At 39.8% G+C, this 12,847-nt stretch overlaps 2 protein-coding genes and 1 long non-coding RNA gene across 4 annotated transcripts in view; 1 reads left to right on the forward strand and 2 right to left on the reverse strand.

Moving 5' to 3' along the window:
- LOC129758425 (BTB/POZ domain-containing protein 10) overlaps positions 1-9,466 on the reverse strand; it is a 26,694-nt gene extending 17,228 nt beyond the window's left edge. The window contains exons 1-2 of the mRNA XM_055755927.1: positions 9,221-9,466; positions 8,654-9,125 (exon numbers count right to left, since the gene is read on the reverse strand). Of these exons, the coding sequence (XP_055611902.1) occupies positions 8,654-8,928 (275 nt within the window). The 5' untranslated portion in view covers positions 8,929-9,125; positions 9,221-9,466. The remainder of the gene's footprint in view (positions 1-8,653; positions 9,126-9,220) is intronic.
- On the reverse strand, positions 6,245-8,108 carry LOC129758427 (uncharacterized). Its single transcript, XR_008739979.1, has 3 exons — positions 6,885-8,108; positions 6,631-6,828; positions 6,245-6,572 (listed from the first exon to the last, which is right to left on the reverse strand). It is a non-coding gene; the product is annotated as an uncharacterized LOC129758427 (long non-coding RNA).
- A 1,682-nt stretch (positions 9,467-11,148) lies between the features above and the next one.
- LOC129758169 (PHD finger protein rhinoceros) overlaps positions 11,149-12,847 on the forward strand; it is a 41,076-nt gene continuing 39,377 nt past the window's right edge. For both annotated transcript variants that reach the window (XM_055755632.1, XM_055755630.1), the window contains exon 1: positions 11,149-11,865. The gene's annotated coding sequence lies outside the window, so the exon portion shown is untranslated. The remainder of the gene's footprint in view (positions 11,866-12,847) is intronic.

Below are 12,847 nucleotides of genomic sequence, written 5' to 3' on the forward strand. Positions count from 1 at the left end.
GATTTCATATTTTGGAACCTGTTTCGGTAAAATATCCGGAACCGGTAAACAGATAAATGCCATACTTATCTGCATAGTAAAGAATAATAATGTCTTTCATTGAGAGGTTTTGAGATGTAAATCGGTTTAGTTTATATTGAGAAAATTAATTCCAATTTCAGGTGCCGGTCTTAACCCCGCGGGGTGCCGGTTTTACCCCCACTAGTTTATTAATACTGTTTTTGTCACTGTTTTTATAAATTAATACTATACTGATAAAAAAACGGCTTGAAATCACTGACAGCGTAGATATCTTATTGAAGACAATTTGAAGGCTATTTTTGTGAAAGAAATAGAACAAAACTTGTTTCAGTTCTTGCAAAATAATCATTTTCCTTAGGGAGCCGGGCTTACCCCCAGTTCCCCTAATCATCCGTATATACATACGCCCTATATAAATTCCGCCTGGGGCTTCAGATCATAACGAAAAAAGGGAAGTCTTATTCGCGCATATGCGCTACTAATGCAACATTCACTAAAAAGTTCATATTTAAAATTATTATTACCCTGACTGACCGAGGTCATCTTCACGTCGTGGTCCGATCAACTACGTTGACGTGGTTAATTTGATAGCTTCGGAGTCATTCAGCTTAGTAAAGTTAGGTTATCCTACGTCGATCGCAATTTGCGTCAGTCTCCAACTCCTTTGCAGAGCAGTGATTATCCGGGCGAGCCCATCGCAGACCATATGCCAAGTGCTATGTCATGTCATCACACATCTTCTGCAATATTTTGTCGACTGTCGTGTCTGGTCCGCAGGCAGCGACTATATTGACACGTTCCTCTCCAAATCTTGGACAATAGAATACTACGTGTTCGGGTGTCTCGTCCGCGTCACCGCATGTTAGGCAGACCGGCGAGGTCATATGTCCGAACCTGTGATGATACTTCATGAAGCCCGGACCAGTCAGGAATTGCGTCATGTAGAAATTCACTTCGCCATGCCATCCACTTCTTGATGTTTGGAATCAAACCATCCACCTTCCTCTTTTCCACAGCTGCTGCCAGTTATCCATGGAGATATCCCTGGCTCGTGTTCTCACTTTTTGCGTGCCTTTATTTTCGTATAGCAATAGGAGTTCTCCACCAAGAAAACTAAGATGGGCATGACTGTCGCTACAACGCACGCAGCCTCCGACGAAACGGTGCGGTACGCACTACTTACTTACTTAATGGTCCCGCGCCGATCCTCCGGTGCATAGGGCCGTGGTAAAAGACCTCCACTGTTGACGATCCGGAACCAGCGTCTTCACCTGGTCCCAGTCAAGATTCTCGTCGACAGTTCGGATTTCAGCGGCTAGGCTTCGTCGCCACGAGTTTCTGGGCCTGCCTCTTCTTCGATGACCTTCTGGATTCCAATCTAGCGCCTCTTTGCAAATCTCGTTTTCATCTTTTCGCAGCGTGTGCCCAATCCATCTCCACTTACGTTCCCGAATCTCGATTCGTAGAGCCCTTTGATGACACCGGCGATGTAGTTCCTCACTCGAGATCCAGTTGCCAGGCCACCAAGCGCGGATGATATTCCGCAGGCAGCGGTTTACAAATACTTTCAGTTTTCGCGTCGTCACCGCATATGTGCACCAAGTTTCGCACCCGTACAGCAATACGGATTTGACGTTTGAGTTGAAGATTCGGATTTTTGTTCGTAGAGAGATCTGGCGTGACCGCCAGATGTTTCGGAGACTCGCAAACGCAAATCGGGCCTTTCTGATCCGGGTTTCGATGTCTTTCCTGGTACCACCATCAGGCGTTATCTGGCTACCAAGATACTGGAAGCACTCCACTTTCTCAACTTGTTGCACAGCTACCATATCCGGTTGCGTTTGGGCGAGCAAAACAATATCGTCATCCAAGTTAAGGTCGTTCAGATGCTCCATTGTTGAAGGATTCCACGGCAATCCTCGGTTCTGTGCACAGTCGATCGATCCAGTCAGAATCTCATCCATTACGATTAGACAAAGTAGCGGTGATATAATACATCCTTGTCTCACTCCAGCAGTTACCGGGATTGATTCGGACAAGACACCGTCGTGCAAGACCTTGCACGAGAATGCCTCGTATTGTGCTTCGATGAGATGCACTAGTTTCTCTGGGGCCCCTCGTCGCCTTAGAGCCGCCCAGATGTTTTCATGGTTAAGTCGGTCGAATGCTTTTTCGAAATCAACGAACACCAGCAGAAGAGAGTCCTGGAAATCTCTGATTTGTTCCAGTATGATTCGTAGCGTTGTGATGTGGTCCACACATGATCGTCCGGGTCGGAATCCAGCTTGTTGCCGTCGGAGTGTAGCGTCGATTTTCTCCTGGATCCTGTTCAGGATCACTTTGCAGAGTACTTTGAAGGTTGTACAGATCAACGTTATGCCTCGCCAGTTACCGCACTCTGTCAGGTCTCCTTTCTTCGGGACCTTTACGAGGATACTTTGCATCCAGTCGGCCGGGAATGTTGCAGTATCCCAGATGTCAGCGAAAAGACGGTGCAACATTTGTGCTGACAGGGCAGGGTCGGCTTTCAGCATTTCAGCAGGGATACAATCGATCCCAGGTGCTTTGTTGGATTTCATGTTTTTGATTGCCGCTTCTATTTCAGCCAGCGAGGGCGCTTCCGAGTTGACGCCATTTATGCGACTTACTGTTGGCGCTTCAAGCTGCGGGTTCTGTTGCCCATCGCTATTCGTGACTCGGAAGAGTTGTTCGAAGTGCTCAGTCCATCGTTTGAGCTGATCTGTTCGATCGGTCAATAACTGACCTGCTCGGTCTTTCAGCGGCATTCTTGCATTAGTCCTTGCACCACTGAGGCGGCGAGAAATGTCATAAAGTAATCGGATATCTCCATTGGCGGCGGCTCTTTCCCCCTCTTCGGCTAGGGAGTTTGTCCAGGCTCTCTTGTCTCGTCTACAAGCTCGTTTAACTGCCTTTTCCAGCTCCGCATATCGTAAGCGGGCGGCTGCTTTGGCTGACCCGGTACATGCCTGCTCAATTCCGACTTTCGCCTTTCTCCGATCATCGACCATCCTCCAAGTTTCATCCGACATTCATTCACTTCTTCTTCCACAAACTTTACCGAGAGTACCATGGCTCGTCGTGATAAAGGCATTCTTGATTCCACACCACTGTTCTTCGACTGTTCCGTCTGTCGGCAGCTCCAAGGCTCGGGATTCTAGCTATTCAACGTATGCCCTTTTCACCTCTAGGTTCCGGCGGACGTCGTATCGACACCCGACTTTCTCCTCGCGCCGTTGGACACGCGCAACTCTCAGTCGTATCTCGCCAAGGACGAGGTTATGGTCAGGTGCAATGTCTGCGCTTCGTATGTTGCGGACATCAAGAAGGCTCCTTCTCCATTTTCGGCTGATGCAGATGTGGTCAATTTGATTTTCTGTTCGGCCATCTCGGGATACTCAAGTGACCTTATTTGCTGGTCGATGGGGGAAGAGCGATCCACCGATCACCATGTTGTTGTTGCCAGTGCGGTACGCACTGATGACCCGCAAATTCATTCGCCTCTGTACGATGTTTAGCTTCTGTTGGTTATAACCAACACTGGATGGAAATCTTTCCATTCAATATCGAAGGACTGACGAAAGCGAACTCGAAATTACACTCCGCTGACTACTTCGGATCCCCGAGTTGTTCGTCATTATCCTCGTATATGCGGCCGGTTCTGTTGCTGTTGCCTGTTACACATATGTGGCTTTTAAAGCTGAGCCGGTCGTCAATCATCACACCCAAAAATTTGCACCCAAATGCATGATCCAACTGCAATCCTGCCTGTTTGCGGTGAAATCAGATTTGATATCAGGACCATCTCGGTTTTGTGGTAAGCCAACTGCTAACTCTTGGAGTGCATCCCAGCTCTCCACCGCTTCTACAGCCTTTGAAGCTCTTAGCTGGACGATATCTGTTGAGTAACTCGTTGTTAGTAGCACGACGTCGTCCGCGAAACCAACCAACTTTACTCTCTCTGGCAAAATAAAGAGATCCGAGAAGCTGTAAACGACATTGTTGACAAAGTTTATTGCGATGGTAATGGACGACGAAACCTACGCCAAAGAAAACTTCAGGCAGCTTCCTGGACAAGAGTATTATACAGCAACCGGATGGCAGACATTTTCAAGCATATTAAACTATCAAAGTTTGTCAAATCAGGAACAAGGAAGGTTGTTAGGCAGGAACCGTCTACTAGTCATTCACGTGAAAGAGTGTCTTCAAAAGCGTTTGCTTATGATTTGTCTGTAGTTTTGGCCGGATTTGGTATCCTACCATTATGGAAAAAAGGCCATGGAGTGGTATGCCGCTAACAATACACGGAGAAAAAAGTATAGTATTTTTAACAATAATCCACTTTTATTCAATCATATTTCTGATTATTTCTCGGCTAACTATAAATATCAAATTTTCAATTATATATACAATAGATTATCGGATTGTTTTTGTGTGCATATAATAGATTCAATTATACCGATATGATTGATTTTTTTGCATTCAACTATAAATATAATAGATTCAACTACAGTAATACCTCGATATAAAGCAACGAAATTTTTTTTTTCGTTGCTTTATATCGAAGTTACGTTATATCGAAACACTACTTAAAATGGTCCTTTGGAGCATCGATAGTGATCGTAAATGTGAAAAAGTTGATTCTAAATTCTGTTTGTACGGTTTTAATATTTTTTACCATTAAAAATCTTGGCTTCAATGCTCTAATCGCTCCTGCTATGCCCAAAAGCGCCATCTGCAGACAGTTTTGTTTTTTATCTATTAATTCAATGGATTCCTTGACGTTTAATAATTGTGATAAATGTCACCAAATAATGACATTCTGATAGGCGATTGAAACCAAACAAAAATCCCAAAGAGGGTGTACATATTTTCAAAACGGCTCAGAAACATCAGAAATGTTTCTTTGTTATTTTCATAGCAAGTGATGAAATCCGTGCATTCGCGATGGTACAGAAGTCTGTACAGTAGACTGCTGCAAAAAATGACTTTTTGCTTCCATATGTTTTTTCGCTGCCAAAGGGTCACAAAGCAGCAGTGTAAAATTTGAGATGATTTGGTTGTTACCTGAGTTAGCGCAACGCGATTCAATTTTGTATGGAAGAAGACATTTTTGCACATTAAATCATCCAGAAAATTCAAATAAGCTCAAAATGAAGTGGGTCTTTAATTTTTAGTTTTGACTATTCTTAGGCTTCATTTTTTGCTTACATGACAAGAAGCTAAGAATTTCATGAAAAAAGTTATAACCATTTCAAAATAAAAAATCTGAATCCATTAAAAAGTATTCAAAAATGGCAGACTTTGCTTGCTAGAGCTGTTAATAATTGCATGAAATGATTCTGCAAAGGCTTTATTAGTCAATAAATTCTGTCGCAATGCAAAGCAGTTTTTTGAGATTTTTTATTTCCATCCTACTGTTACACAGCTTTCAAACAAACAGTCAAAAATGATATATTTAAAAAAATTGATTTTGAAAAGTAAAATTTTATAAAACATTGAATAACTTTTCTGGGGAACAAAAAAGGTTTGTGCTTTGTTCACATGAAATGTACTGCAAGAATCAAGGAACATTTTCATTTAAAGTTATATTTTTTTGGAACTTTTAGAACATCTTTGGCGATTTTTGAATGAAAAATTTTGTTTTCCCATACAAATTTCCATACAAACTAAAAACTCGTTGCGCTAATTCAGGACTAGATGGATCGCTTCCAGAATTTGTATTGCTATTTCGGGCAGCAAAAACAACCAAGAAAAGTCATGGGAGATGTAAAAATTTAAGAATTTGAAATTTCCATACAAAGCACAAAAGCGACTATCACAATACTCAAAGTACTGGAGTTACATTTTTAACGCTTGCGCTCATCCGCTCTTTATGCCTCTGAGAATTTACCGTATGGCTCAGAAACAACATTTTTATATTTTCATGACAAAAAAGTATTCAAAATAAACGTATTTATTCAAATTAGAAACATTTTTAAAAGTTACGTAATATAGAGGCAAAAGTTGCTTTATATTGGGTTACGTTATATCGAGGTTGCTTTAAAAAGAGGTTGCTTTATATCGAGGTATTACTGTATAGTCAATAATTGATGTTGTGCTTTCAACAAGAAATATAATAAATTCAACTATACTGGTATAATTGATTCAACTGTAAATATAATAGATATAATTATATTTCTATGATTGGTTTTATGAGATCAACTATAGATATTGTAGATTCAACAAATGTTTGTTTTGGAAGCCATCATATTTATTGTTTGCTTTCTAGTCGGTTCTAGCGGTTATTCCAATTATATTTTATTTTTATTGGTTTTTCACACTATTTACACAAAACAAAATTTTATTTCTGGCCCGTTCAACGTTCAGCCTCCGCCCGAAACCGACCAAAGAAACTGCCATCGGGTGGTGGTGGTAAATTTACAGGAATACAACTGCATTTTGATCCGAATTGTTTGTCCTGCTACTGCTGATTACTTCCCAGCCGGAAAGCCCACCGATCTCAGCAACAGGGTAGGTAGAACGAAAGAAAGCTGCCAGGGAAAAAAGTACATTGAAAAAACGGAGAAAAAGTAATGTTGTAAGTTTTACCCGGCGTATTTTTTTGGGCTTTATCGGTGAACGGGCAACCAACATTTATGCTATTCGACGAGCAGCGTTTCGGGGGACCGTATAGGACGTCAGGTGTGGTCTCTTGTCAATCGATCCCAGTGACAAAATCCCAGGTTCCGGTAAGTCGGCAGTGATCCCAGGGAAATACTTTGCTGGCCGAGTTAAGCTCCCAATAATCTAAAATAATAAAAAAAAATTGATTCGGTCCACTTTTTTGGAAACTTCCTCCTCACCAGCACACTTGACGTCCCTGACAGATTAGTAGCATCGTTCGATTGTTCCCGGTGAAATTGTTTGAGGCCATGTCTAGCTTCCGCCGTCTTGCTCCGAGTAGAATTGAGTTTTTCCATGCCGCTGAAGTCGCCGGCCGTTTATTGTAGCCTGTTTTCTTAGACTGGGAGTTTCGTTGGAGGACTTTTCTAGAATCTTTCGAACGGTCAGCTGAGGTTGAGGTTCCCATCGGTTTCGGCTACCCCTTTGAACAAATTTCTATTCTGCCGGATTTGTGGACAGTTGCGGTTTCCAAACGAGGCCAAGTGCTGGTCGAGCACCACAACCGCTGCCAGGAGAATACACACAGGAATCCTTGGTGGATTGGAAACGGTTAAGCGATAGCGGTTTCGGAAAAATATTTCCCGCGGGTTTCACGTTAACGAGAATTGAATTTATCGCCGTTTTTTTTCTGTTTTTCTCTGCACTCATGCGCAACTATACTCAAATGTTGGTTAAAATAAAGTTTGATGCAATTAATCATAAAAGTAATAGAAATTATTATATTTATGAGTTGAATGTTTAATATCAATTGTACAATCGTAATTGAATCTATTCTGTTTAGAGTGGAATTAATTATCAACAGGGTGTAGTTGATTCTATTATAAGTATAGTTGAATGCCTAAAATAAATCATACGATTGTAGTTGAATTTATCATATTTATATTTGAATCAATTACAGTTGAATCTACTATATTTGTAGTTGATTGCGTAAGGACAATCAGCAATTTGTTGTTGAACCTTTTATATTTATAGTTGAATGCGAAAAAATCAACTACACCTTGATGATTGGTATAATTAGCTGAAATAATTGGAACAACTTTCGACTTTTTTCTCCGTGTATTCAGGTTGTGCCCAAGGATAAGAATCCTCCCAATTTCGTCCAAACGAAATATTTTTGGCGATAGTTGAGCAGAACTTTTAGAAGACCCAAAAAACTGTTGACAAGCGAGAATCAGTTCTGACGTTCTGCGACGAAGAAAGTGGATAAGATGACTGTACAAAATCTAATGAGAGGCTTCAAACAAAAGACTTGCCCATTTGGACTAGGTCGACCGGAATCCTAACTGAGTATTTCTTCCGTAAAATGCTTTAATATTTTCAATAAGCTAATAATCGATTTACAAGCAATTTAGTTTGGCCACTTTTTGACCTGAACCCCCTTTTTTACTTAGATTCATGAGAGAAATTAACAGTATTAACAGCGTTATTGAATACAATCAAAATGTTTCGATTACCATAAATAGCTATACCTTACTTAGACAACTTAATGTAAGTTTTTTTTAATACAGGCGGAATGACGAGCTCAGCCCATATATACACATAAAAAAATCAAATCAAATTTTATTTTTTTCGTAAATAAATTGCGTTTAAAGATTTAGAGGTCGTGGAAAATATTATCAGCTTTTTTTATAACAAATTTTTTCCATGCTTAGGTAATTTAGTAGTTCAGAAGAACATTTGAATATAACATCAACATTTCCGTAAACTTAAAAACTTATTAAACTTAATATATTCATTAAAAATCTATGAATGCGAACAATATGATTATAAGTATCTCTCATTCAAAAATTGCATTGGTTGATGAAACCACTGTATATTAACAACTTGGTTTTTGTCATATTGCCAGGCGACTTGATCTACTCTATAATATCGTATCAAGTTAACCATCATAATTTGCACTCTAATTCAAAGAGTTTCTGCAATTATAAATAATGGCTCAGAAACTTACCGGGCTCGATTTTTCATAATCCGACGACGCCGCTCGTCGTTATCGGTGTACTCCTCGGTGTTGCTGCTGCTGTGGGAGCTGTCGTCGTAGTCGTTCTTGTTTGGGCCCGCTCCACCTCCGCCTCCACTTCCGGACAGGATACCGACGACCGTGCCTGAGCTGCTGGCTAGACAGGCTACCCCTCCTCCGCCTCCGCCGCCACCAGGAGAGGCTCCGGATGAGGACGAGGCGGATGAAGTTGAGTTTTGTTTCCGCTGCTGATGGTGTAGTTCCATCACCCAACGCTTGATCCAGCTACTAATCCGAAAGAGGTACTCTTTGCTTCGGGTGTTTCTGCCTATGATCCACCACCGGATTCCACCGTGGTCCACTATCTTAAATGTACGCGTTCGATCAGCTGCGCAGCTGATTCTCAGTCGAAATTTTTACAAGAGGAGTTGTGCAATATCGCTGCTACAGCTAGTACGTCCTTCTGCAATATGCAAATCAGGTTTCATGCACGTTCTTGACTTCGAACCAAGAGAAAGGAGAGAACAATGACGAAGTAGATATAAAGTGCAGTCTTACCTTTCGCTTGAATCTGCCATTAAGGCAGCTCGATTTTCACTATGAAACGAAGCCAAATCACCGTAATCAAAGCAGATTTCTGATTTTCCGTAGCGGTTCGCACTAGCTACAAACCAACTAGAGGTAACTGGCACTAGTTACGGTAAAATTTGCTTTTAAAAATTAAAAAAAATTGAGAAGGTAATTTTTGTGTGAACTTTTTGTTTGCAATAATTTTCACCCCTCTTCACTCTTGCTTCGGCCGTTTTCGTCCTGCTGATCTTTGAACGAAAAAACGCCACAGACTTCGGACCTTTATGACGCTTGTATAACAGTTGGAAATGAAAAAAATTAGAAACACGAAAAATAAATTTTAATGATCCATTGAAAATCAGATGTTTGACGACAACTAGCGACAAATCATTTCATAAGTTGATAACGTCAGTTGCAAACGCACCGCTGGATATATGGTCACTGTCACCAATCCATCCGTGAATTTTTCATAATCCACAAAAAAAAGAAGAAGAAGTTGCAAACACAAGCAAATCCTTTCTTTCCAATATTTTTTCTTTAGAATCAAACTCATAATACATTGTGTTAAATAAAAAAGAGTTTGCTTCAAAAGAATATTTTTTTTAATCCAAATTATTTTTTTTTGGTTCAAACACCAAGATTTCTCTGAGTGCAGTATTGTTTTGTTTCAAAACCCAAGTTTTCTCTGAGTGTTGGAAAAGTCAACCAACTACCGTATTCGTTTTCGTTCAGTTTTGCACCGGTGCTTTCACGCACATCGACTACAGGTGAGGGCAAAACTCATTTTATGCTTGTTTTTGGCCTGGACGATGCAACTCTATCGAGTGGCGAAAACGAATACGGTAATAGAAAGTAATTCAATTCTAAGAAAGACCTTAAAATGTTTACAGGGCTCGTTACAGGTCACTGTGAATGCAGATATCACATAAATAAAATTGGCAGAATCAACTCTGACGAGTGTCGTTTCTGCAGTATGGAGAAGGAATCGTCAGAGCATCATCTTTGCGAATGTCCTTCTCTTATATCGAAACGGATTAAAATAATCGGCTGTGGCATATTAGATCCCTCCGAAGTTTTTTTCAATTGATCCTAAAAAGGTGAACAGCTTCATAAGAGCGGTTATACCAGATTGGGAAAATGCTAAATCTCAAGATAGGGACACTATCTAAATATATAGAAGTGATCTTCCTTGACTTAGCATATATTAAACAGGGGACATATTACAATAGATCAACTAACTGGTCGCAGTGATAGGTACCCAACAAGGAAAAAAAAGTAATTTATAGGGAACACGATTAAAGCGAACCTGGGATTCCAGGCAAATGAATAATTTTTATTCTTTCGTTTATAGTGAAAAAAAAAGATTTGATAGACATGTTGTTCGTTTCATGTAATTTAATAGTTTTGTGATCTAATTAAGTAATATTGAACTAATCATATGAAAACATAATTCGATATGGGTCCTTGCGACCTGTTAAACAGGTGGATTTTCGATTTGACAGAACCATAGATAATCGAGCCGCGAGAGAACCGAGAGAAAAATAACAGACACATGTGATTAACCTGACCTTAACTTGAATGGGAAACGTAAAGTTGCCCAGAAACTTACAAAACGAATTTTTCAGTCTCTGTGAGAAATGCGGGCAGTTACTTTATGGATCAAAAACTTTTCTAAAAAATTCTTTCCAGGAACAGTGAGTATTAAAATGCAAAACTTTTTTCCAAATTTCTAAACATAAAACGCAACGAAAAACTTTCAGTGTCCCCACAAACTGTTATAAATTTCGAACATTTTGGTTTGACATTTCCAAAATTTCTCCACCTTTATTCACCACGCTTGGAAATTTTTCGTTTTCTTTTTTCGCCAAAACGCGCTTTATTCACCTCCAATATCGAACGTATGTGTTAGTGTGTGGAAAAGAAAAACTCCCCGCAGCAGGACGTTCAGTGAAAATTTGCGTTATTTTCTGGAATCCGGTGCGAAAAGTGTCATTAAATGGCAAAAATTGGCTACTATCGTGAGGGGGGATGTGTATTCCGTGCGGGTTCGGTGTTTTACTAGGTGGAAATCCGGATTTATCGGGTTTCAGTTTGAAAAAAATGGATCCCGTTTGCCATCATCATCGTCGTCGTCTTTTTCGTTTTACTAGTGGTCGTAGAAGTGATGATGGTTATAATTGTTTTGAAGGGAACAGAAGAAGCGAATCGATAGGAGGGATTGATTATTCGGTGCATAAAACTGATAAAACCTGCATAATTCATTGGTGGAAGCTTGAAAAAAGTGTTAATTGCGACAATGATCATTGTTAATCGATTCTCGACGGAATTTGTTAAAAAGAAAGTGAACGAAAAAGCAGAAAAAATACTGGAAGTGACAAAAAAAAATCTGTGCTTGCTGAGATGGCAGCACCTTCGATGGTTTGCTTCGTTTACTTCAAAAGGTTCATGTCAACACTTGCAAAAGGCCAATTGTGCCTAGTGACATCTAGCGGTAACGCTTTGAAGGTGATGTAGAAAACAGAAAAATAAACCCATATAGTGACGTGTGACGTCAGTGTAGTTTACGAAAACAATTTTGTGCATCAGAATCTTTGGAGTTGGAGCGGTAGAAATTCATTGGAGTTGTCTCCCAGGTAAGTTTTATGCAAAATTGCGCATTATTTGATCAAAATATGTATTTATGTCGCGCCCAAATCGTCGGTCAAATCTAAAGTAATACGTGCTTAAGGGCCCTTGGAATTTATAAGCAACATGAATGTAATACAAAACAGGTATCGTAAATTCGTTATCACGATTCATTCTGTCTCAAGACATAGACATTTTTTTTATTAGAATATTTGTAAATCTAGCTGAACATTATCCAAACCACAAAACATTGTTTTGTGAGTCATAGAAATGTCTGGCGCTATTTAAAGAATTAAACATGGAAATAGGAATGGAATTTTTTCGTTAATTTTAACATTGTATTAGGCTCTTTTTTAATGTTGTGAAAAAAAATTCAATTTATCATAAACAAAGTTTTACGATGCTGTTATCCGTTGGATTCCGTTTATGGGTTAGTTGATGTATCAGGCAATTTACGATACATGTTCCTTGTCATGCTTTCACATTTCTAAATAAATTGTGTCCTCGATGAAATTGCCACATTATTAGTTTGCTCTAACTTTTTAACCGTTGGGTAGAATTTAATGAAAATTTGGATGGATGTAGTTCATAGTGCATTGTTTACATCCTGCAAGTTTAAGGGTACGAACACAGTGAGCGCGAAGCGAACTGCGAAGCGAAATATTCATTCACCGGATGAATTTCGCAAGTTCGCTTTTGAAGGCCGGCCACAGTGCACGCGAATTGCGAAGCGGTTCAACACTGAAAAAAACCTTCGGTGTTGCAAAAATTAATCACATGTGAAAAAATCTTTGCAAATTAACAAAACTGTGAGCGAGGGATACGCACCGCGCAAAAAAAAAACCAATCCGCGTTAATTCCGAAAAACTCAATCAATTAGTAACAGTCGAATTTTTCTGACGCTATGAAACGCCATCTTAAAATCCAATACGGCGGTTTCCGTTCAACTTTAAAATAATTTTAATGACTGAAAATCGCAAAAAAAATCTT

The sequence above is a fragment of the Uranotaenia lowii genome, chromosome 3 (assembly GCF_029784155.1).
Source record: "Uranotaenia lowii strain MFRU-FL chromosome 3, ASM2978415v1, whole genome shotgun sequence".
Classification (NCBI taxonomy): domain Eukaryota; kingdom Metazoa; phylum Arthropoda; class Insecta; order Diptera; family Culicidae; genus Uranotaenia; species Uranotaenia lowii.